The sequence below is a fragment of the Dermacentor albipictus genome, chromosome 3, assembly GCF_038994185.2.
Source record: "Dermacentor albipictus isolate Rhodes 1998 colony chromosome 3, USDA_Dalb.pri_finalv2, whole genome shotgun sequence".
NCBI classification, from domain to species: Eukaryota; Metazoa; Arthropoda; class Arachnida; order Ixodida; family Ixodidae; genus Dermacentor; species Dermacentor albipictus.
In genome coordinates, this window is record NC_091823.1 from 136,764,711 (window position 1) to 136,791,765 (window position 27,055).

Below are 27,055 nucleotides of genomic sequence, written 5' to 3' on the forward strand. Positions count from 1 at the left end.
GGCACTCATTGTAGGGAATGCACTCACGTAATGTCAGGTAACGCTCTTAGTCAGGTAATGCACTTGTTACAGATTAACGTGATGGAAAATTAACTGCTCAACATGTTCAAAAAGTAAGTGCTCTCTATGCTCTGTGACAACATTTCCACTGGCAGAGAAGACTCTTTCACTAGGAACTGAGGTGGCGGGGATGGCCAAGTACTTCTGGGTGAGTGCACTTAAAAGTGGGTACTTGAAGCTGCCAATGGATGGCCACCACTCACAAGGATCCTTGCCCCTTTCAAAAAGAGGCTTTTCCGCATAGTCTGTAACTTCCCTCTCAGGGGCAGATGCCAAATGTGTCTTCTCCTTTTTCATCACTAGATCGTCAAAAGCATTCCATACATTGGATATCAGATCCCTACATGAAGTCGACGTTGGCACGGCAGTGTCACCTCTGGGTTCCACGTCAGCTGCTTGGAGCTCCCTTGTCACAAGGTCTTTCAGCCAGATCATCTGACTAGATGCCTGATGAACTGCGGCCTTAAAGCGCGGATCAAGAAACATGGCCAGGCTTGCACATGGCCAATTTGGCCATGTTGAACATGGCCAAATTTGCACTCCGCAAAAAGAGTCTTGATACATTTTGCAATATTGTTAGCAAACCCTGAGTTGCCTTTGCAACCTTCGAGGCAATGCAGCATTCCAAAAATAATTGGAATTTAACATGACAAAGAGGGGTACTTTTCAGCACTTAATATCACAGTTGCGTCAGATAAAAGCTTCAGTGCCTCGACAAACTCCACTGCATTTCTCCACTCTGCAGAGTTAAACGTATCTATGATCATGTTCGGAGTGGTAAGCTCAAGTGTGATGGACTCTTTAAGCTCAAGGAGCCTCGAGAGCATGAGGTACTGACTGTTCCATCTTGTGTCAACATCCTGCACAACATGGAGCACCTCTTTGTTCAACTGCCTCTGCAGATTGTTCAGTCTTTTCTGTGCACTGGGGCTATGCTTGTAGTGCCATGCGCAAAGCAGGCTCGCTGGAGCCTTGGCAGTCTCCTGGCAGCCGCTCAGATATTGCGGCCGTTGTCCATCACGATGTACTTCACGCAGTCGATTGGTATCTCCCAGTTGGTGCATAGCTGCTCCAATGAGGCAGCTATGTTCACAGCCGTATGACTCTCCAGCATATGTCGCTTGTTCAAAATGAACTTTTTCATCTCGAACTTCACCGTAAGAAAATGACACGTGAGGCTTAGAAAGCCTTTGTTGGCGCGTGACGTACAGATATCGTTTGTAAAAGCGAGAGTGCTTGTTCCTTCTTCAAGTGCTTTTCGCAGCTCGTCTCGTACCTTTGTTCTTGTGTCGTCGTACAGGCGCAGGAGGAGCACACGCGACAGTTTTGTTCGAGATGGCAGACTGTAGCATGGTGCAGCTGCTTTCATCAGTGCTTTGAACCCCTGGTTTTCAACAAAGCTGTAAGGGAGAAGATTTAAGGCGACCATTTCTGCCACTTTCTGGTTAAGTGCGTTTTCTTTCTTCTGAGACAATGGCTGCTGTCTCTGCTGTAAAATATCATCCAGCATTGGTCGATTCTTCAACAGCGTGTTTGCAGCGGCATCTTTTTTGTACTCTTCCATCAACATAGGGTGCAGTTTCATGTGATATTGAAGAGTAGTAGTCATTCCTGCCGGCGTTTGAAAAATGCGTTCGCATGACTTGCACTGACCTGTCGACGGTGAGTCTTGTGTAGTACCACCAAAGAAGACTTCTTCTGGCTTTCTTTTCTTGCTAGCTCGGTGGCTCATCAGCTGCAGTTGATGCCATTCTTGGAGAAAACACTTGAGCGAGCGCTGTATCAGCGCAGAAATAGTTGCAAATAGTATAGCGACGAATTTAGCGTGGTTTGCGTTTGCCTCCCAGAGCAGCAGCGCAGCACGTAGCAAAGAGCTGGCAACCACCTTCGAAAAGCGGGAACATAAGGCGGGAGTTGTCGATGGTGATGCAATGTTCTCCTCGGACATATATAGAAGTACCTCACATGGAGCTCCGGCTTTTTCCACTCACAGCGACCGTCAGCCTATAGATTTCGTGGAAGTAACCATCGCCACTACTGCGGGAAGTCATCAGGACCACGAAGAGATCAACATCTCGGCAAGTGCTTCCACATCCATCCATAAAACGCCACATTTCGTGCCCGGTTCGCCGACCGCCGCGTTAACCCTAACGCCGGTTCGGCAGCCCGGCATCTCTACCAACTCATCAGGCAACTATGGAAATAGAAGTGGAGGGGACTGAAATCGCCCCGGAAGAACTAAACGAGGCAGGATGGCTCGCCGCCCATAAGACCCTACAGCGAAGCAAACCAAGCCTTAACGAGTCCAAAGCCATACCACGTACAAGAACTAATTCGGTAGCGCAGACGCCGTCGTCCCGTCCGCGTCGGCAAGTGCCGAAGCCCCCACCGCTGCCGGAAGAGGACTTCAAAGTGGTTCTCCGACCGCGTGACGGATTCAATACAGCCGGCTGGAGCTCCGCGCTCATCACCGACAACATCATGAGAACGGCCGCTCTGGAAGCGGCAGCGCAACTAGAAGACACGATCCGAATCAACACCAGCCAAAATATCATTATTGTCAGCACACCAAGAGAAGACAACGCCGTCAAGTACAGCCAAATCAAGGAGCTCAAATTACAAGAGAAGAGATTCAGCATGACTACTTACATTACGGCGCCTGAAAACTCGGCCAAAGGAATCATCCATGGGATTCCGGACTACGACACACAAGAAGACATTATTAGAAGTTTGGCGCGTAATACCCCCCGGGTCCTGCACGCCAGGCGCATGGGCAAGACGTCCTCAGTTATCATCGTTTTTCAAGGTGAAGAAGTACCACACTACGTCAACTACCGAAATACTACGTACCGGTGCCTTCTGTACAAGAAGAAGATCGAAGTGTGCGGAATCTGCCGAAAAGTCGGCCACCGGGACGATGTGTGCCCCACCCCGAACGAAAAATGTTGTATCCGGTGCGGCAAGCAAAACCCGCCAACGGACCATGACTGCGAACTAGTGTGCGCTATCTGCAACGGCAACCATCTCTCCGGCTCAAAGCAATGCAGGAAACGTTTCCAAATCCCCTACATCATCCGACAACGACAGTGGCAGAAACTATCGGTGGAAGAACAGAACATCCCTAACGAGCGCAGGCAAAGTAGATCGCGAGAACGCCGATCGACGCAGAACAGCCAAGAAACCAGTGCAAGCTTTTTTCCCGGAGGATCGAGCAGCAGGAGCCGATCTCGGTCTTACCCGAGACTAAGCTCAACTCCAAGTGCCACCGACTCCGACGGGACGTCGCGGAACCGGTCGAGTTCCGGGAGACGAACGACCCCGACTAACAGCGGTCCACAGGTGAGCTGGGCTAACACGGTCTCTTCTCCCAATGCTCAGTATCCTAAGATGCAGGCTCTCGAGGCAGAACTCCAACAAATGAGGCAGTTAATAGAACAACAGAGAACCGAAATCACTAAGCAGCGTGCAGAAATCACCCGATTACAACAAAAACAACAGGAGCGCAGTCAGACGCCGCGCCCTACCCCACCAACTAATCCCTCACTCAACACCACAGCACCACCACATAAACGTAAGGCAGAAGATCATACAGACAACTCTTCAGACATATCACCAAGATTCGAGAAACTAGAACATATGATTACTGAACTTGCCAACCAGATGCTTCAGCAACATCAGGAGAATGGTGCCCACTTGCAACAAATAAGCGCACGTCTAGACGCTCTGGAAACCAGAAGCACCAACCTAGAGTCTCGGGTAGCCGCGACCGAAGCCAAAGTACTTCGCTGGGAGTCGAGATTTACATCCACGGCCTCCGGCTCCCTTAAGGGCGTGGCATCCAAACCCTATGACCGTCCACCCCTATCCGAAATCTCTAAACCGATCGCTGAACCCCCTCCACCTCAAAATGGCTCACACTCCTAACTACAAGATCTGGCAGTGGAACTGCCGTGGGTTTCGCCGCAAACGGGGAAACCTTCAGCAGTTCCTTCGGGGTAAGGCGGCCCCTGATATCATTGCCCTTCAGGAGACGGGAGGCCACGCAAAATTGGCAGGGTACAAATCCTATAATGCTTCTGGGTCGGATTCCACCACCGCTATTCTAGTTCACAGAAATCTAACAGTCATTAAACATGATATTGAAGAAGTCGACATAGACCACGTCTTTATTGAACTCATTCCTAAACGTAAGGAGGATGAAAGCATATTCATTCTTAATGTCTATAGTAGCCCAAAGTGCCGACGTCACAAGTTCGGAACTCTATTCAGGAAGGTTCTCAGAATCTCCCAACAAAAGGCCATATTATTATTAGGTGACTTTAACGCTCCCCACACTGCATGGGGATACCGCACAGAGGTAGTCAAAGGTCGTAATCTTTGGCTAGAAGCCCAACAACAGGGACTGACTCTGATCACAGACCCCCAGACACCCACCCGTATCGGGAATAGTGTCAGTGTTGACACCACTCCCGACCTAACTTTCATCAAAAACATAGGCAACTATGATTGGACTAATACCGGGGAAAGCCTCGGTAGCGATCATTATATCATAGAAATCCACATTCAGGCGGGTCCACCCCGCAAGAAAGGCAAACGAGTTTCGCTCACGGAATGGGACCGCTTCCGCCAGATTCGGGAGACAACCGCCACCGAGCATATAAACGATCTCGAGGCCTGGATCGGGGATCTCAGAGATTGCGTGAAACGCGCCACGAGGGAAATCCCTGAAGACGATGGTCTGGTCGAGGTGGATAGCCGCCTCCTACACTTGTGGGAAGCCAAAAATAGCATGCAAACCCGCTGGAAAAAGAATAAACTAAATCGTACACTCCGCTTGCGCATCGCGCAAATTAACATAGAAATCGAGGAATACGCTAACCAATTAACCAAAAACCAATGGGAAAAGGTATGCGACAGCATGCAGGGACAACTCGGTCTAGCCAAAACGTGGAATCTCCTCCGATACCTTATGGACCCGGATAAGAGTAAATCCGAGCAGAGGAAATGCCTCAATAAGATCACTCACCAATACCAGGGCACGAACGACGAGCTCCTCACAGAGCTCAAAACCCGGTACATAGGCACAAATGCACAAATCCCCCAGAAGCCATACACTGGTCCGGAGAATCTTAACCTAGACGCACCCATCCTAGAGGCTGAAGTACGAGCCGTCTTGCTGAAACTCCGAACTAAATCTGCACCAGGCCCCGATGGAATAACAAATAAGACCCTCCGAAATCTAGACGACGTATCTATCACTGCCCTAACAGAGTACTTCAACCGCTGTTGGGAAACAGGTTCTATCCCCTCGCAGTGGAAGCATGCACAAATAATATTCATACCTAAACATGGTAAGCGACTACAGCTCGAGAACTTGCGCCCCATCTCTCTGACCTCATGCGTAGGAAAACTCATGGAGCACGTTATACTTAACCGCCTCCACAATTTTGCGGAGGACAACAACTTATTCCCGAACTCCATAATTGGCTTTCGTCCAAAACTTTCCACGCAAGACATCATGCTTCAGCTTAAACATCAAGTTCTGGACCACATACCCAAGAATGGTACCCGGGCTGTCCTGGGCCTTGATCTTATAAAGGCCTTTGACAACGTAGCGCATCAGGCTATACTAGAGAATCTGCAGCACCTAGGTGTGGGCCAGAAGACATACAACTACATCAAAGACTTCCTCAACCACCGCACAGCGGAACTAAGAATAGGAGAACTACAATCGGACAAGATCCCTCTTGGAAGTCGTGGCACCCCGCAGGGATCAGTTTTATCCCCGTTCCTCTTTAATTTAGCGATGATCAGATTACCGGAACAACTTAATCAGATTCCAGGTCTACACCACAGTCTGTATGCAGACGACATTACCCTGTGGGTGGTTAAAGGTAGCGATGGAGATGTAGAAACCACGCTGCAACAAGCTGTAGACACGGTCGAAAAGTACGTTACCGACAAAGGCCTCGCCTGCTCCCCACAAAAATCAGAACTCTTCCTACTCAGAGCCCCTACAAACCGCAAATCCGACACTGCGCCATCCCCGGAAATCACTGTGCGAGCCGGAGGAGGCGCGATCCCGGTGGTGACCACCATCCGTGTACTAGGCCTCTTCATGCAAGCTCACGGGCGCAACGGCAACACAATTCACAAACTGGAAGCATGCGTTCAGCAAACGATGCGACTCATTTCAAGAATTGCCAACCGACACTCTGGCATGAAAGAAGCCAACCTCATAAGGTTGGTACAAGCCTTCGTTCTCAGCCGCATCACCTACATCACCCCGTACCTCTGCCTCAAAGCGGCTGAGAGAGAGAAAATAGAGGGGATTATCCGGAGAGCCTATAAACAGGCTCTTGGGCTACCTATAAGAACGGCCAACGCTAAATTGCTAGCCCTAGGTGTGCACAACACCCTCGATGAACTAGTAGAAGCGCACCTTATATCTCAATACGAAAGGCTAGCTCAGAGTGCCGCCGGGCGAAACATCCTCCAGAATCTCGGCATCAACTACGAGTCGATGCAAAGCATTAAAGTAGACATTTCTCACGATCAGAGGCGCCATCTCAAAATTAATCCACTCCCTAAAAACATGCACCCCGAATTCCACAAGGAAAGGAGGGCCGAGCGGTCCAAAGCCCTACATCAGAAATTCCACGCCTTCAAAGACGTAGTCTATGTCGACGCAGCAGAATACATAGAACGCAACTGTATGTCCCTTGCAGTGGTGGACTCCTCAGGTCAAATACGCGCTGGTGGTTCAATTCGCACCAGAAGCTCCGAAACAGCGGAAGAGGCGGCTATCGCTCTGGCAATAGCCTCCACACATTGTCATTACATTATTAGCGATTCCAGAGCAGCAGTACGCAATTTTGCGAAAGGTCGGGTCTCGGCTCCCGTAAAACACATAATAGACACAAACCAACACCCACGACCAATCCACATCATTTGGGCACCAGCACACTCCTCCCTACCCGGCAACGATGCCGCCCACACCACCGCTCGAGGACTCGCCAACCGAGCACCCGGACGGCTCACGCTAGGATCAGGGAGGGATCGCATGGTCAGTTACCAGGAAATAACTCAGCACTACAGGTTAGCCAGGACAGTGTACCCGTCAGCACACAAATCGCTTAACAAGCGACAAGAAGTAGCTTGGAGACGACTTCAGACGAACACCTACCCCAACCCCGTAGCCTATCACTACTACTACCCGGACCAATACCCTAATACATGTAAGCATTGTCAGCAAAAAGCGGATCTATTCCATATTATGTGGTCGTGCCCAGCCGAAAATCATACAAATCACGAAATAAGTAATACTGAGCAGTGGGAGGCCGTGTTGCTCAGCTCCGACCCTGACCTGCAGGCCAAGGTCATCGAGAGAGCTGAAGAAGCCGCCCGGGCCCAGGGGCTCGTGGCTGCCTAACAACAAGGTCATCCGTCAATACCTTGTTTTCAAATAAAGTCTTTACTCACTCACTCCCCTTTTCTTTTTAATTTCCAAACATCTAAAAATTGTCCAGGTAACATTTCCGAGAGACATATGTTATTGCGTATACATACTAAGTCCGAAAGTACATTATATATCGATATGAAAGAGCCCTGGAATAAAGCTTGGTGAAAAAGAAACCGAAACTGATCATGTCTCACAGGCGGGATGCAGATAGACTGAAACAGAGCATACAGATAATGAGCGGATCATGCGAAGTTCTCAGTGAGTAAACATGCTCTTAGGAGGATGCGGAGCAAGCATATAATTTCTTAATTGCTCAATTATGCGCAGTCTGTCCGAATATTGGCCGTTTCTACCGTTATTCGGTCGTCCTAGAATATTCTGGAATTTCTGAATATGCATTTCTCGAATCGAATATGCTTTGAATAAGGAAAATATTCGATTCGTATTTGAAATTTCGAATATTCGCACTCCTCTAGCAAAGATGTATTATCTCTAGTAACTCGCTTACTCTTGTGGACCATCACCAAACATTCAGCTTCAACCATTCGTGCACTATCAGTGTAGTCCGTCACCCATTGTGCGTATATGGTGCACATATATTCAAGTGTGTACCCGTTCACTCATTGAAACGTTGGCGATAGAGTAGGTGTAAGTTTTGTGCCAGTTGGGGTAGATATATGTTGATAATGTTCGCGAAACTGACTATGACAGGATACGGAGCTGCTCCCTTTGTCATTGTTTAATGAGTAGTACTCACTCGTGCCGATGTTCAGGTGCTGAAGCACTTTCTTTGAAGGTTAGCGATGTAACTCTAGCAGATGAGCAAATTTCTGTATCCTCGAGGAAAGCCGTACATCTTGAAGTGCCAGTAACACGTATGGACAGTTGCAGCAGTGGTCCGCAAACTTGGCCACACAGATTCATTCCATTCCTTAACATGCCAGTCACTATATTTGCAACCAACTAGTGCACACTTCTTCAATCCACATGAGTCATTCCAGCATGATTGAAGTACTAAGAATGATGGCAAACTCATGTTTTGTTTCTTTACGTTCCATCCGTTTTATTAGTCTGCACTGGGCTGCTCGTCGTCCGCACAACAGCACGCTCGTGTTCTCGTTAATGGCGTGCGCAATGAAGGGGTTGATAAACGCGTCGATTTTGCTGCAGAACTGAAGGACTCTACACTCTGCTAGAAGATTCACGATTTATCTATCACCTGCACAGTACAGGTCCGATGCTTTTGTGCTGAAAACATCAAAAGGAGGCACGCGCTTGCGCGGCCTTGGAACCGCCAGATTCTTTGTCCTTTTTTCCCACGAGAGCTTTGACAGGAGTTTAGAACACAGGCTCTTTCCTTAAGTGTGTCACCCCTGAAGAAAGCAGAATACAGTGAAACCTCATTAAACCGTAGTCGGCCGGAGCTCAGAAAAAGTACGTACTGAACGGTAGTACTGTTTGAGCGAAATAGCATAAGATCGTCCACTTATCTGTCAAAAACGGAACTCGGAGAGAGTGCGATGAAAGGGGAAAAAACACGCAGTATTTATTCACTTGGCGCGACGTAAGTGTTATTTTCGTTTGATGCCGCGGCGGCCTAGTACGACGACAGCGGCCTCAAACTTACTGAAGCTGCATGCCAGCTTCTCAGCCAGCCCCCCTCCTCTCGGCAAACACTTGCACAGCAGATTCCTCTTTGGCGTTACGTATTCTCTGTGCACGTGCGCAGTAGTGCTGCATAAATCCCGGGGCACCTTTTTCATTGCCGGGTGCCGGAGTTCCGAAAACTTTTCGTTTGGAATAGTTACGTTATCGCGCCCCTGTCTCGTTGCGACGATTGCATTCACAAGGCTTACGTAACGCGCAGCTTCTGCCACTGTTGGGCATGAATAGCCCGTGCTGTCGCTTTTCGTGTCGCCCTCATCACTGTCGCTAGTCGACACTTCGGCTACAACAGGCAACAATTGTGAAAAGTCGAACATCGTAGCCGACATCTCTTCGCGGTCGCAGCAGGGCTGCTGAGCAACTTCGCATTCAAAATGCCACACACTGTAGTCAACAGCAGATCCATGTGGCGGGCCAGCGCCGACTTCTTCGTGTCACGTTCGATAGCACGGACGATGTCTAATTTTTCTTCTATGCTGCGCACCTGGCGTCTTTTTTATCCGAGCTTCGTCATGACGCGAGTCCTTGCTTGCACGACGCCGCAACGCTCTCTGGCACGGCGTCGAAATGATGTTGATGCGACTTCACGTGCAAACGCACAGGGCGCTTGGAGGCCGTTGTACCGATCTCTGAGGCTTGTTGTTCTGCCGGGCTACCTGATGGAGACGACGCACCGCCGTGTTTGCGCGACGAAAAGTGCAAACGCTACGTTTTAACCGATGCGTACGCAATAAGCTGGTGTGGTTTATACGGATACGAAATACATTATGTTCAATGGCCGCTGAGTCGGGGAATTGACTTTACTTCTTTTGGACCGAAACTACTGTCTAAGCGGGTGCGGTTTAACGAGGTTTTACTGTACCAAGGTCAGCGTACGCCTTTGCCCATATGAACCAGTGGGTGCCCAGTAGCTGTCGGAATCGAATTTACAACCTCCTGTATTTAAGGCAGGCGCTCTACAAATAGGCTTCCACTGCCGTTGACGTCGGGGAGCACATAATGGAGAAGCGCTCGCAGAAACAGTCTGTGATGACCTGTCTGTGGAGCGCTCCTTTTGCACCGGAAACATCAAAGTGAAGCACTCGCTTGCGCAGCATCGAGCATGAGGCTCGGCTGCCTGAGACGTTGCATGGGTTTCTACACCGAACAATTAAAAAAAAATCATATAGCGGATAGAATCAAATTTTTTGAGTGTTCACTATATGGTTCGGTGATATTCGAGCATTCACACATCCCTACAAAACCTTGTTGGAATGCCTAGTGCTTGTACAGCGGAGCTCTGTGATGTAGTATTTTGTGAGGCTTGATTAGATGTTGGAACAAATGTGGCAGTTTGAAATGCATTGGGCTGGCACAGTTGAACCTCAGTATAACGAATATGGATAGAATGAAAGAACAGGTTCAACGAAGTAGTAAATTTAAGATGTATCTTCCAATGTCAGCATGTAACCTAAATTTGCTTTTAACTAAGGTATATCTGTGTTGAATGCAACTTCATTATAACAAGGTTCGACTGCAGTTTTAATAGTAATATTCAGTGAGGGCATCACAGATGCACTCCAACAACAGAATCATCCATTAGGCAGGGTTTGGGTATGGGCTAGTAGGTATTCCATTGTTTCAAACGTCATTTATAGCACGTAAATATACAGGGATGCTCGTGCGTTGATGACACGCGGATGCTGATGCGCTGAAGTAATGATGCGGACCATCAGCGCTTGTCTTCATCGTTCTTTTGGTCCCTGTCTATGTACGCGCTGTAAATGATGTTTGAAACATCCTTTAAGAACAGGTCTTTTGTGCCAGGTGCTTCAGAGCATGAAAGAAAGGTCTTTGTGGCATCATCTGCAAATGCTAGTGTATTTGGATGGGGTTCTGTCTGTCGATCCCTCATGCGAACATTGATCCCTCATGCTAGTGTATGCTTGTGTAATTTGTGAGACAGCAGTATGCTCTTGGCAGGGTCGGGACGAGAGCCTGGATCGAGAGACGTGCCTGAAGCTGTACCAGAAGATGCTGCGGCAGCACCAGACAGGCCGCACACAGAGCAACCCGCTGGTGCAGTGCCATGCACTGAACAAGGCCATTGCCCAGTACGCACAGCCTCTGCATCGACCCATGCTGCCCAGCCTGGCTGCATACGAGCACCAGGAGTGGCAAGCTGTGGCCAATGGTATGCATATACCTTATCTACTCGTGTAATGAACCCAACCCCCACTTTTGTCATTGTCAACTTTGTTTTGTTTTTTCTTTCTTCCTTTCTTTCTTTCCTTCTTTTTCTTTTTCTTCCCCCTGGCCTTCCTTCTCTTGCCTTTCTTGCTCGATCTTCGAGGCCAGTGCTCATCATGTTTGCTTTGTCTTGGCTCATTTCACCGGCACCGTCTACTATCACAAGTTCTTCACATTGTGCCATGATACAGCAAACACAATTTGAAGCGAACAATATTAAGCACCAGCAATAGGAACATGGGTGACGTGGGGACACAATTTGTTGACCGCATGCTTTGATTGATGCTGATACATGCTGCTTTGTTACCACAAACACTCTTGCTTATAGTACCATGCAAGCACAGCACCAGCAGAATAAAATGCACTTGGTCATCACTGTCACTTGGCATTTTGTTAAGACTTTTTGTTGTTGTTGTTGTTGATTGGGTACTGCGTCATGTGATTGCCCCTCATGCTAATTACACGGTCGGTTTCAAATGGATCGTCGTAGAGCATGCCATAGAGCATGGGAACTGTGCTGTTGGATAGCATTTCAGCGTCGACCCAGTGCATGTGCAGTACTGGAGAAAACAAGGGAACAAGGTTAGAGTTACAACGAAGAATCACCATGCATTTCAAGGACCAAAGCAAGGCAAGTTTCATCGTGTGAAGGAAGAAGTTGTCAGCTATGTGAAGAGGTTCCACAGTGAAGGCTGTGCAGTGTCCCCTGAGCTGATTCAGAACCATGCATAGGCCACTGCAAGAAATCACAGCATGCCCTCAAGTGATTTTAAGGCCAGTATCAGTTGCACAACCTGGTTCATGCACCAGAACAGGCTGTGTCTCAGAAGGTGCACGACATTATGCCAACAATTACTGGCCGACTGTGAGGAAAAAATCTGTGATTTTAATTGCATTCTCATTCAGATCTGAGAAGACAAGGTCCTGCTTTCGCAAATTGGCAGCACAGAAAAAGCTTATCTGAGCTTTGACATGTGAAGAAGCCACTCTGTGGAGATGTGCACATTGTGTTGGCGAACAGCAGATGCACATGGTGTTGGCGATAACAGCGGATGGCAGGAAGCGGCCACCATTCGTCGTATTCAAGGGCACTCTTCCCGTTGTTATCCACACTCATGCCCATGAGAAAGGGTAGATGTCGGTGGAACCAATGGCCGACTTGCTCAAGACAGTCTGGAGACAGTGACTGGGGACTCTTCTGCTATCACTGCTCGTTGTAGACAGTTTCTGCAGCCATCTCGAGGAGGGCATCCATCTCCAAATGAACGCGACGTGTGCAGACCTTGCCGCAATTCCAGCTGACCTGGTGCCAGTGCCACAGTCCCTTGATGTGTCAATCAACAAGCCCTTCAAGGACAGTGCAGCGGCTCTCCACATTGTGGTTGGCAGAGGGGAACCAAAACGTGACTCTGGCAGGCAGGATAGAGAGGCCGACCATCGACATGCCTTGCCTGTGGATTCTGGAAGCCTAGAGCACTATTCCATGGTGACACGGTTGTCTGCAGATTCAAGAAGATGGACATCTTGGATGGCCTGGACGGCACTGAAGACAATGCATTGTGGGCCAACGACAACCAAGAAGTGGCCAGCAACATCAATGACAGAGCTTGAAAAACGACAGCACCCAGTTTTCAAAGACGTGTACACGAGGAGAGAAATTGCATAACCACACATGCTGGGAGTGTGTACGGTTGTGCAATACATACTTGTTTATGTATGGCGCATGCGTGCTTTGGTTTCCTTTTGACCCACGTGTTTAATCATTGAACTCTGTTCTAAGTCTCAGTGTTATGCAGTTTCTCTCCACCTGTGTCAGCGTATTCTAAGGCTGGGTTTTGTCATTCTTCGAGCTATGTGCCAACAGGCCCAGAATTATGGTATCTTCGACTGGTCACCTGTATGCCCCGAAGCAGAGTCGGGTAGATCGGTCGTTTCCCGAGCTCAGAGGAAGGGGACAAGCGCGCAAGCTGAACGTGCAACTCGCTCTCCGAGGAGGAAATTGCTGATGCGAAACCACGTGACTACTGCCAACGTCCGATGTTTCGCCTATCCAAAGCTCCCGGTGCCGCCCGAAAAACCGGCGGACGTGCCGGCGGGACGAACGTTCGTCGAGACGCCAAGATCGCAAGTCAGCCTGTAGAGTCTGTGGAGGAGTACGTTTACCTAGGTCAACTAATCACAGGGAACCATGACCATAAGAAGGAAATTCACAGAAGAATAAAAATGGGTTGGATCGCATACGGCAGACATCGTGAGCTCCTGACTGGGAGCTTACCATTATCATTGAAAAGGTAAGTATACAATCAGTGCATTTTACTAGTGCTGACATACAGCGCTAAGACTTGGAGGCTGACAAAGAATCTTGAGAACAAGTTAAGGACCACGCAAAGAGTGATGGAACGAAGTATGCTAGGCATAACTTTAAGAGACAGAAAGAGAGCGGTTTGGATCACAGAGCAAATGGGTATACAGTGGAATCTCGATGATACGATCACGGCTGATACGAATTTCTGGATGATACGAATTTTTTTGTGGTCCCGGCCGAGCCCCATTACTTTGCAACGTGTTAGAGAACGGTTGTTATGAATCAATTTTCGACCCGCGTCGGTTGATACGAAAATTACTGAAGACTGGAAATTTGAAAGTGTGCTTGGCGAGAGCCAGACGCTGCTGCCATCTGCGCTCCAATTCATTCGCTTTGGTGTTCGGCGATATCGCCTGTCGCTGCTGCCGCTTTCGTTCTGCTTCCCTGCCTTTGGTACCCGGCGATCTAATCAGTCGCTGTTGGCGTTTCTTTTCTGCCTCCCTTGCTTTCGCATCTGGTGACATGTTCATTCGTGGCATGCGCATTCGCTCCTTGTTCTTCTGGCGTTTGGTGTTGGGGGAATCCGGCGTCCGCTGGCACTTCCCCGAACCGCATGGCGTGCAACACGGGCCTCACACTCGACTGCAGCTAAACGGCTGGTGAAGGAGCGGCGGTGCCACCGCCGACGCGCGCGCGCCCGTTCTACCGCTACTGTGTGACGTCACGGTTGCTATGCGCAGCTGCGCCCCTGACCGGCGCGCCGGTTGCTAAGGAGGGGAGGAGGTTACGGCGCTGCGCGGAGGAGAGACCACAGTTGGCACGATTCCAGCGCACGGATGGACGCGACCGCGAGCATGAGCCCCACCGATGGCAGTGAAAGAGAACAGCGCGCAGTTACGCGATTTCTCCCTCTCTCTTTTGGTGCGGAGGCGCGGACGCGGCGCCGGACAGCGCGGAGGCCGCGACTGGGCGCGAAGAGTTTGAAGCGGTGGCACTTGTGTTGCTTTTGTGCTTTTCTTCATTTTCCGCGTGCCATTGGACGGAGTGGCTGCTGTGCTTCGGGCCACGTTCTTTGTGTTAGACGTGGGCGACGGCGAAGGACCCACCACCGGCGGCTGAAACGCTGCATGCGCGCTAAGTTCTGAGGCGTGCGCGAACGAAATCAGCAACGACACGTGCACGCGTTTTTATGGATTTTAACAAAGTCTGCTAATTGACCTGACAAAGAAAACGAGGCAGAGGACATTAGAGAATTTTCTACAAGAAATAAATCCTTTTTACGTACGTGTGTCTGAGGGAGTTCACCTCTGACTCTTTGATTTAGCTAGTTTTAATTGATTCGATGATACGAATTTCGGCTAATACGAATATTTTTCGTGACCCCGTGAGATTCGTATCATCGAGATTCCACTGTAGATGATATTCTAATAGACATTAAGAGAAAAAAATGGCGCTGGGCAGGTCATTTAATGCGCAGACTAGATAACCGTTGGACCATTAGGGTGACAGAATAGATACCAAGAGAAGGGAAGTGCAGTAGAGGGCGGCAGAAGACTAGATGGTGCGATAAAATTAGGAAATTTGTGTGTGCTAGTTGGAATCGGTTGGTGCAGGACAGGGATAATTGGAGATCGCAGGGAGAGGCCTTTGTCCTGCAGTGTACACGAATAGGCTGATGATGGAGAGGATGAAATTTGCCGCGCCAGCTGCCTCCTCCATTCAGAAGCAAACGCACAAAAAGCAAATGATTCAAGGCTGTTCCAAGGCCTCCGATTGGCCATGCCCATCACATGGTTGATTGGAGCTCCTCCATTGATCTCATTGGCGGTGCGCGTCTTCTGCTACCATGCCGCCGCGCAGGCCATGCCTCTCGGTGCGCTATGTTCGTTTGTATGTGCGGTGTATATTTAGTGTATAGTATAGTGGATAAAGGCTATGATGATTGGAAAGCATCACACGTCTGCCAAAAAAACACAGATGTGAACTCTGGCAGAATGGAGGTTGAAGCAGCATTGACTCTACTCAGGAGGTCCCTTAGCAAACATGGTTTGCGATATACAAACATTGTTTGTGATCATGACAGTAGAACCTTTGTAGCACTCTGTCAGGACAAGACATGGATTTATTCCATTTACAAAGAAGGACTGCATTAATCATGTCAAGAAAAGGATGGGGACGGCTTTGCGTGCTCTGATCACAAAAGGCAAGAAAGGGCAACCTCTTGGAGGGAAAGGTGGCCTCACTCGAGATTTAATAAAGAAACTGACAAATTACTACGGCATGGCTCTGCGTCACAACGACAATGTTCAAGACATGCAAAAGGCCGTGATGGCAACATATTATCATATAACATCTACTGCTGAAGACCCTTATCGTGACCTTTGTCTGCAGGGGCCCCAAAATTGGTGCCAACATCAGGCTGCAGAAGCAGAGGCGAAGCCTCAACCTCCTCGCAAGTACCGGCTTGGAAAGCGTGTTGCCGATGCATTGCTGGCCGTGTACCAATGCCTTTCTGACATGCAGCTCCTCAACTGTTGCCTAGGGGAAAAAAAAAAATGCTGCTGAAAGCCTTCATTCGGTCATATGGTCTCTGCTGCCAAAAGATAAAAATGCATCATTGGTTGCGACAGAGACAGCTATTCATGAAGCAGTCTGTAAATACAATGCTGGGGCCCGCCGTGCGTATGCTGAGTATTGTGCAACACTTGGACTGCAACCGGGACAACATGCTCTTCGCAGAGCAGCGGAAAAGGATCTCCTGTGGAAAAAAAAGTCAAGCAAGGCACATGAAACCAAAGGCAGGGCACTCAAGAGGCCGCGCACTGAAAAAGACACAAAAAACTACAACCCCGGTGCCCTTTGATAATGTAAAATCTAAGGTACAACTTTGAAAGCCTTTTTCTCAATATGACTTTTCTTGCTTTCTGCTTAGCTTGTACCACTGATTTCTTCGTGACCACTAGGTCTATTTTAGTTCCATTTTTTTCCCTGTATTCCTGGATGTACTGTCCAGGGCATGACACTTTTGCTTTTGCAGTTTGACTTTACTACAATTAACAATTTGACTACTTGCTCACAGCCTAAACGCCTGTGCTACAGTCACCTCATAAAAAATGAGAACTAAAAAAAATTGCATTGCAAGTGAAACAATCTAAGAATGTCACAACCTCAACCATTAATCTTAGAATCGTTGAGGTCATATTTCATATTCATTAGAATGGTTGGTCATATTTTTAAGTGATTCAGGCTTGGAACAAGGCCAGAAGGAGAAAAATATTAATACATAAAAAAGTTTTAAAGATATCTTTATGAAATTAATACAGTAATATCACAGAAACGTTGCTGATAAGTCTGCCAATTTTCTTAAAAATCCACGAAGAAATAAGAAAGTTGTTATTGAACGCCACATCCCCCCCTAATTAACTGGCTTCAACGTCACAGGCATTTTTGCGAAGAGAAGAAAATAAATTTATTACTTTGGCCTGTGTGGCCATCTCGGCAGGTCTGTAGTGACTTTAAGCAGATACTGAGAGTCTACCCTCCTTCTAAAGTTGTGGGGCACGCATTGTAGCCTCAACACTGTAGACAATTTACCTGCCGGACTTTCTGTGGATGATGGCAATGACTGGGAAGACTGAATGCAATCAGGCTGTAGTCGTCTGTTAGCTATATCTATTGCGGTGAAGTTCCGAGGAATTCCTGCGAAAGTCAAGAGACTTAAGTTGCTGCACTTGACTGTAGTTTAAAACACAGTTTTATTCAACAAACCTTACCGTCAAAGCATGTTTCTTGCGTAATATGGCTGCTTGCTGGGACGGAGACAAAGAACAGGCTCTTACCACTAACGATGCAAGATGAATAAAACAATAAAATTTACATGTGTGCTCAACATTTATAAAGAAACATGTAAAGGCGCGAGACCTTATCTGTTCTTGTACACAAGCATTTTGGTGCTGGCAGAAAGAAACTGCCTATCTTCTGTTAAGAAGACACACCATGGCGGACATACGACTTGTGTATGCCACAATCCATTCGAGCTTGAGGCAGAGCATTGCAGATTGATACGAACTAGGGGCTAGAAAGCCTCACAGGACTCTGCACAGTTGTTGCTGCCAGTAAATTATGTAAAGATGATTGGTTAATAAAAGTTTGTAGTCTTCATGAGCTTCCCACCTCACAATTTTATTGTGTTTTTTATTCTAGCGCGATGCGGAGTGTGTGAAGGTGGCATGTCCAGGCATGCGGCGCCGAATCCGCTGGCTGCAAGTGGCCGGGTGACGCAAGATTGCACAAAACTCTTTTAGCCAGCATATCTAACAACAGGCATGCCTAAAGGCCAACCTGTTGGTTGGCCTTTAGGCATGCGACTAATGCGCTGGTCAAGCTGTTGACGTATTCGTGACACAATTAGCGTGTGTATATGCATGGTGCTTCACAGAGCACACGATGCTCATATATGTGTAGTATGCATTCACAATCATGAAAGAGCGCGAATAAAATAAAAGGAGGAAGATAATCGTTGTGGCATTACAATTTTTTTACAGTAATTGAGCTTGCTCATTGCAGGGGAGGTTTGACCAAGCATACGGTCGTTTCAACGCCATAGTCTGGTGCTAGATACTGCGCCAAGCAAACTACAGGGTCCATTATAAAAGTAATGCTCGTGATTTTATTATGGCGCAACTATCCATGGCAGCGCGGTAAAACCGGTCAGGAAATGTGGCAAGGGTTCTGCCCTGCCAATGCAGCCGGTCGCCAGTTCACTCCGAGCAGTGTTAGCGGATAACACGGTGCAATGGAGCGTTCGCTCAAACAGTGATACACTATCAAGTTTTGCGTAAAGCTTGGAAAGAATGCAACCAGAACATTCCAGATACTTCAAGAGGCCTTCAAGGACGACTGAATTTCAAGTTCACAGTCCGGGAGGGGGCACAAGGGGTTCAAGGAGGGCTGGGGGGAGGTCGCCAATGAACCCCATTCTGGATGCCCAACAATGACCAGAACCGATGAAAACGTGAATCGTGCACGTGAAGTTTTGCGTTCCGACCATCGATTGAGCATCGAGCAAATTGCTGACATCCTACACATGTCCACATTTGCGGTACATGGGATAGTGACTGAGAATCTGCAAATGCACAAGGTCTGCATGAAGCTTGTGGCGAAAGTGTTGTCGAAAGATCAGAAAGAACTTCGAGTTTTGCGTTGCCAAGAATTGTTGGATTTGATTCAAAATTAGCCGGACTTTCTTGTCGTAACCGGAGACGAATTCTGGATGTTCAAGTACGACGCAGAATCGAAAAGGCAGAGCAGCGAGTGGCACACAAAAGCATCTCACCGCTTCAAGAAAGTGCGAATGAGCAAGTCTCTCAACAAAACGATGCTCATTGTCTTCTTTGACGTTCGAGGAATCTTCCATATTGAGTTTGTACCGCAGGGAGGAACTGTCAACTCAGTCTTTTACCTGGAGATGCTCACGAGATTGAAATGCTGGGTCGCGCGCTTGAGGGCTGACATCAAAGACACGGTCAAGCTCCACCATGACAATGCCCCTAGCCATACGTCCTTCCCATTACCAACATCCTGGCTTGGAGCAACACCCCGGTGTTCCCCCGTCCCCCTTACGTTCCCGTCTTGGCCTTGTGCGGCTTTTTTTTGTTTCCCCGACTGAAGAGAGCGCTGAAAGGAAAGCATTGGGAGACTGTGGAATACATTCAAAAGCATGTAAAGCGTTCCTGAGAGACATTCCCGTCGAGGACTTTCAGGGTGCTTTCCAGGCGTGGCAGAGATGTCTCTGCAAGTTTATTGATGCAGGGGGAAAGTATTTTCCAGAATTTTAGCCATTTGTACAGGTCCGGTCAATAAATCTATTTTTCCTAGAAAATGCGCATTACTTTTATAATGGACCCTGTACTTTCATTCTACATGTCTACTTTAGTTATTTGCACACATTGTCGGTGGTGCATGCCAAATGCGGGCCTCAAGACACTTTGCATGCCAGTATTATACTCAAGTGAATTTTGCAGAGTTGGGTGCGGTGGTTGCACAATACTCGGCTCATTATTTGTTTGCATCTCAATTTAGCGCTACCATGCAACCGTGTCGCACATGTTCTCGGCAACCCAGACACAGTGAGAAGAAAGTTGTTTGAAGAAAAATTTAAGGAACTGACAGGTGCTGCTCACTGAAAACTTAGGCTTCAAGTTGGACAGCTCCACATGTGGGATCCTGGACAAATTTTGGATCAAACACCATTTTTTACCCATTTGACCCACCGGCATCATCAGAGAGATGGGGCAAATAACTCGAGAGATATGGGGAGAGATTCGTTGATGGCCAACTTTTTGTTTGTTTGGCACACCGGCAACAAGCAGTAGGTGGGACCATGACAGGCAAGAGGGAGGAGAGATGAAAGATGGAGGGAGTAGGGGCCTCTAAGCATCGTAATGGAAAACTTTGGGGGGCAACAGGGGGCTCGAGCCCCCCCTGCCACTCCGGTCCAGAGTCCCTGCACAAGTGGCTCTTTTTTCATCTGTATGTCCCATTATATGTCATGTTAAAACACTGACGCTAGCACTTCTTGAAAATGATTTCATTTAATAGATATTTAACTGAATGCACTATTAAAACATGCTCTTTTAGAAAACTGGAATTATCTCTCCGTGAAGTCATATTTGACACTACTAGCACATGCTGTGGCTCTTCCTTCCTGGCAGTGCTACATGATCTGCATGGCTTACCGAGGCCATCTGTGGATCCTGACATTGAGGAAGTGGGCACCCTGCCCACCTTTGAAGAGTTCTTCTGCAAGGAGGTGCTTGGCGTGCCAGACGGATTCCAGCCCAACAAAGAAAGCCTCGTGCTGCCCCTGCTGCCCCCCAATGAGGTACGGTTGTTGAGCCCTCGTTGCTTGCTTGAAATGATAGGTAGCAGAAGAAAGACTGAATGAGAAGAAATGCTTTTTGAATTTACACGTCAAGGAACAAGCCACTAGGTTTTGTTGCCCATGATTATCAATTGAGCTGCAGTTAGTCTGGCAATAACTTCCCAAACTTCCTGTGCAAGAACAAATGTTGGATTATATGTTCATGACTGCACTGCATGACTGCAGGCTGTTTAGAAAATATCACTTGGCTCCTTTACTGTCTCCTTTTAGGTTGTGCGGTTAGCATTTTCAAGACACAAATCAAGACAAGATTTGCAATGTCTAGGTTTGGACACACAGAGAAAGCTATCACTTTGTCCAATAATTTTGAAGAGAATAGATGGTAGGGTGTGCAGAGAAGCAGAACACAGTGAAGCTTGTTGATCTTTAAAAAAGAGCAAAAATAAGACAGAACCCTCACATTTAAAGGTGCTTCCCTCTCGTATAGCTTCTTATTTGCAAGTTTTTGCCAGTATTGAATGGCAGGCAAATATTCCCACATGCTAAACCTCCACTAAAACGAAGTGATTTTGGCAGCAAGTGGACCTTGTTGTGAGTGGTATTTTGTGAAAAGTTAGGAGATGTTAAAGGAATCGTAATTTATGACGTGCACTCCAACACTACAAAGCTTGCGAAACTTAACACAGTAGACTTCTATTAATTTGACACCAATTAATTCTGTGTTTTGGTTAACCCAATCCTGACCGAAGGTCCTGGCCAAAATTAGCCTTTGCCAAATAATTCAAACTTGGCTGGTCATCATGATTGTGCCCGACTGCAATGGTGATTCCAATAGTGGCAGCATCCCTAATGGTGAAATTTGGGGTACAGTCAATGCATCAAACACACGTCCTCTTCTGTCGAAAATGTTTAGTTTCGGCTTACCCAAAGATGTTAGAGTGAAAATGGTAATTAACAATTCATTATTACAGTAATTATTTGTTTTAACACACACCTTCCTTTCCAAGAAAATTCATCCGCAAATCGCTTGAGTGTTGCAGTCCGATATGAATCCAAAACTACATTTTCAACAGCCTACCATCAGAACCAGTCTAGCTAATGTTACCTCTTTTGCCATCGTAAGATAGCGACCATGGATGGTGGCACAACCGATGTAGACCACATGCCATTTGCGATTGTTGCAGAGTTGTTTGATAAATGCTTAATATCAAATAACCATAGTTGACCAGAGCTTGGAAAAAGTACGTACTGAACGGTAGTACCGCTTAACCAAAATAGCATGAGATCGGCCACTTACCTGTCAAAAACGAAACTCGGAGAGAGCGCAATGAAAGGGGAAAAAATGCAGTATTTATTCACTTCGCGTGACAAAAGTGTTATTATCATTTGATGCCGCGGCGACCTAGCAGCGACGACAGCTGCCTCAAACTTACTGAAACTGTGAGCCAGCTTTACAGCCAGCCCCTCGGCAAACACTCGCATGGCAGATTCCTTGTTGGCGTTATGTATTCTCCGTACACGCATGCAGTAGTGCTGCAGAAGTAGCGGGGCGCCTTTTCCATTGCTGGGTACTGTTCTCGTCGCAACGATTGCATTGATGAGGCTGGTGTAATGCGCAGCTTCTGCCACTGTCAGGCCTGAATAACCTGTGCTGTCGCTTTCTGTGTTGTCCTCATCACTGTTGCTAGTCGACACTTCGGCAACGACAGAGGCAACGATCACGAAAAGTCGAACCTCGTAGCCGACATCTTTTCACGGTCGCAGCAGCGCTGCCAAGCAACTTCTTCGCATTTCTAACGCCACACATCATAGTCAACAGCAGATCCCTGTCGCGTGCCAGCGTCGACTTCTTCGTGTCACATTCGATAGCACGAACGATGTCTAATTTTTCTGCTATGCTGACCACCCGGCGTCTTTTTTATCCAAGCTTCGGTATGACGCGAATCCTTGGTTGTACAACGCCACAACGCTCTTTGGCACGGCACTGAAATGATGTTGATGTTGATGTGGCTTCATGCGCGAACGCACAGGGCTCTTGGAGGCTGTTGTTGCTATCTCTGAGGTTTGTTGTTCTGCCGGGCCGACGTGTTTGCGTGACGACACACTGCTGTGTTTGCGCGGCGAAAAGTGGAAACACTACGTGTTAACCGATACATACGCAATAAGCTGGTACTGTTTATGTGGATTCAAAACACATTACGTTCAATGGCAGCCGAGTCGGGGATTTGTCTTTACTACTTTTAAAACGAAACTACTGTTTAAGCGGGTACGATTTAACGAGGTGTTACTGTATTGACCGTACGAAGGACAATATGTTGTGTGTCTTCTTAGAATGCAATAAACTGCTGTCTGAGAGTGATGACAATGGACATTAAGTACAGTCGAACCTCAGTGTAATGAACATGGATATACGAATTGTCTGATGCAAAGTAAATTAAATATTTGGTTCGCCATGCTTTATTTCAATGAAACCGAAAGTACAAGATCCTGTGCAATACAGTACAACCTTGTCGATGCAATCCCATTTCGTATAATTTCCCAGCGCCAACATTCATGACCGCGAACATAAAAATTGGCCCAATACAGTTACGCTTCCTTTTTTTGCAGGTTAATGTGTTCTCGTAAAAAAAGCAATCTTTTGGCAGCAACTTTCAGTACATCTCCAAACTGCAGTTCTTTGATACATTTATGCAGCTGCTATATACCATATGAACGAAAAAAAGTGCCAGCAGTGGTGGAGCAGCTGCACCAATTGTGCCAAAATGTGCCGAGAGGGAAACCTGTGCACCATCCTGCGCTAAAACAGCATTCTAGCGGAAAATTGTGCTGAGCCTGTGCTAAATCATGCATAAAAGCAAAGCCCTGCTTCCGTTAATGCTTCGCAGCTAGCAAAACTGAAATGAAAACCAATAATGCACTGTCATCATCATCATCATAGAAGGAAGCAGAGGCCCATCCATGGAGAAACTCTACGGGCCCGTCGGAGTCATCCGCTTCATCATTCGCACATTTTTTTTCTGACGGACACATAATGTTGTACTACTGTACCGCCTTGCTGGCACTTTACTTCAGTGTTCATCGAACCCACTTGGTAACATGGAGTCTGCCAAAGGAGGATGTCACATTCTAGGATTAAAGATATACATAAGCCTTTTCAATGTTTTCTCGGTGGTAACGGGACTTTGCAAAAGAGCTGCTGCGATCAGAATAGCACATGGCGCATAGTTAAGAATGGTAGTAGCAAACGAGGGCAAACCTAGTACACGGCGAGAGCCATCACTTCGATGAGTGTCACCATGTTCGTTGCCGCAAAATTTTCACACTGAGTTTAGGTCGCAGTGCCGCCGATGCAAGCACAAAACCCTATTTGCATCACGCATGTGCACAGTGGTGCTGACACAATTTTTTTTTCTATACCCGCAAAGCCTTTGCGGCCCTTATTTGAAAACTCCCTAATGTGCATGGCATGAAATCGATGTAGATTCCTCGTTGGCGTTGCTTAGTTCTTGCACGGTCGAGGTAGCACTGCACCACAAGTTTGTGTCTGGGCGTGATTATATTTTTTTAATAGTTTTTGTTTACTAGTTGTAACAATGTGTCATTATTTAGTATTACGGGTGGTGCCTCCAGAACACCAAAGCTAGAACCCAAGCTGGTGCTTGGGCAGGGGCTCGCCGACGCCAAAGCGTGCCGGGGGGGGGGGGGGGGGTGTAAAGATAGGCTATTCGCGATAGCCCTGGCACGCTCTGGCAGCCCCAGTCCACAAACTGCCTTACTTCCAGCTTTGACCCTCCACTGCCCCTTGGGGGCCGTAGAAATCCTGCGCCGCCTGCTTTATTATAATCTCAGGTGCTCTCCTGGAGCAACTGAGATAAGTGCTGGTTACACGTGCCCTCCTGGAGCAGTACTGGTAAAATAATTTGGAGGACCCTTAAGCTTCGCCTTTCAGAGTGGAATGCGATAGCATTCAAAGATCCCTAACTGCTTCTCACACTTCCTGGCAACTTCGGCTTATGTAAGCGTAATGTTTACCTGGAAACGCTGTCAGTGAATGCTATGCATGAAGGCGACCTTTCTGGTAGAAATGTGGCCTCCTGCGTGGGCTGTGATGCGGTGGAGGCAAGTGCCATGTGAAGGTGTTGCGAAGAACCTGGCACACCGTTTTATGGCTTTTGAGATTTGCACGCAACGGCGCATGCTCTATGAATGGTAGAAACGTTAGAAAAGGGGTTTATGTTTTGAGTTTCTGCGTAACAGAATTATGTTTTCTCATAGAGAGAAATCTTGATATAACGATCTTCAGGGGACCGCTGTTCGTTATTCCAAAAGATTGTTGTTATAGTTAATGCCCCAAAATTAACCATTCTGCCCATCAACTCATCATTACATAAGTTGTCACATATGAGCTATCCACAAAATCGTCGCTGTTTGCTCTCGGCACGTACTGTTGCTATTTTCCATAGATTCTACCGCCACGCACCACCAAAGAACCGTATAATAAGTGACGCACGCTATACAGATGCTGACGCCGAGAAAATTACCACTGAAAGCATAACTCCATGTGACCTCCAAAGCGCAGTGTTTCTTGCTTTTTGCTTGTTTTTCACATTTCTTGCCGTAGACACAGCAACTGTCTCCGGAATATGTAAGAAGCGTAAGAGCGTAAATGACACCACATGGAAAGTGCAAAGTGTGACCATGTGGTATCCCCGCAAGTACTCGGGTTACATTTTACCTCACACGTAGCTAGTACGGCTGCAGAAAGAAGTGCAAAAGAAAGGGGCATGCACAGAAAGAAGGAAATGGCTTGCCTTCATTGCTAGGCAACACTTTTCTGGGTGGAACATGTGCTTCCAAAGCCTGATGCATTGTCACTTCCGCTCGCCTGCATTTTTTTTCTCGGATGTGTGGGGTTCTCACCCGTGCTCTTGGGACAAAGCAACAACAACACAGTAGTGCAAACAATCACAAGGGCATCTATTGCACCTTTCATAGATCAGTGCCTGCTAGCCGAGTGGCTATCCACAAAATATGCCGATGGGCGCGCGACAAATATAGGAAGTCCGACTCATCGCGACCGGATAACGAGCGAATATGTTCGCCCCATGCTGGACCGCAACGCCTGGTCGTTCGCGCTTACGGTCACGCGAACGGTGGCGAGTTCAAAGGAGGCCACGCGAGACGGTCTCGCAGAAGCATGGGTCGGTGCATGTGCGGGACGTCCGCGGCGTTCGCCGACGCGCCGCCAAAGAGGAAGCGCGTTCTCTCCTGCGCCCCCAAGTAACCCTGCGGTGAGGCGGCGTTAGCAGCGCAACACTCGCACCATCTCTCGTACTGCGCTTCAACCACATCGACCGCCGCGGGCACCAGGCCATGCGGCGAAGCCGCACTGCAGGAGACGAAAGCTGTGCGGGAAAACAACATATCAGGGGACGCATGAGAGTCGCGCATCCCCACATCCCTCAAACCTTAAATCACTACATATTCCAGCGAAACATATACCACGGTCTAACATCAACGCATGCTTCGCGAACAAGGTAGTACATGCAACAGTGGCCGCGCCGAGGAAATGTCCACACGCTGTCCATAGCATGTGAGCCAATATTGTCCTTGTGTACACTGCTGGTCACAGCAGCAGCTTTGTAGACTCGACGGCACGATTCCAGGCCAGTACTCCGGAAACGGCGACGCCGTAGTTGGCACGAGCAAGTGTCGCTCGCACCCTGCTGGCAAGAGCCGTCGTAGCTGTCGGTGACCGCCGGCTCTTTTCTCCACCGCTGAGGGTTGTGAGCTGGATACAGGAGGCCGCCGAAGTCGCTGCGCCGTACCAGCCACAGCATCAACCAGGGGTGACTGCAATCACGCTGCGTAAACTCAACACACTCGGCAAACACTAAAGTAGTGCAAGGGAGAGGAATTCTGCATGCGGATTGCCCAGGTGGTACGACGTTCAGCTCGGCTAGCAAAAGATCGGGCAGCTACTCAGATGCTAAGTTCATGTGAACGAAGCTCGCTTTCTTGAGTCGAACGAGTAATCTCAATTCGTGCGAGGCTAACCAGAATGAGGGAAGCAAAGTGCAACACTCAACGCCACGGTCCGCTAGGTTGTGTCCCTCCTGGTACAGGTGGCGCAAAGCAAGTGTCCTATTTCGCCCTTGCGGCATCGTATTCCAGCGTCCCTCACCTGTTCGATTTCATTTCGGTCTCCCATCGCTGTTTTAAAACACTAGCCAAAGATTCTTGCTTAGCTGGAATGTTAAATCTTCCCGCCAACATAAGCCATCCGAAGAGGCTGCTGACCCAGGCCGACTTTGAGGAGCGCACATGTAAGCTTGCATACGCTGGAAAAACAATAGTGCGTATCTCGGGGCCCCACCGGCTCTACACATGTTGGCATTTCGTGCTGTGTGCTCTTTGGAGAACTTTAGGACACTTAGACAGCAGGCCTTTC

The 27,055-nt window shown here is 48.0% G+C and overlaps 1 protein-coding gene across 5 annotated transcripts in view; it reads left to right on the top strand.

Annotated features, from left to right (window-relative positions):
• Positions 1–27,055, top strand: part of LOC139057585 (snRNA-activating protein complex subunit 4-like) — a 115,448-nt gene that overhangs the window by 82,171 nt on the left and 6,222 nt on the right. For all 5 annotated transcript variants that reach the window (XM_070536074.1, XM_070536073.1, XM_070536072.1 and 2 more), the window contains 2 exons: positions 11,150–11,360; positions 20,435–20,604. In XM_070536074.1, the coding sequence (XP_070392175.1) occupies positions 11,150–11,360; positions 20,435–20,604 (381 nt within the window). The remainder of the gene's footprint in view (positions 1–11,149; positions 11,361–20,434; positions 20,605–27,055) is intronic.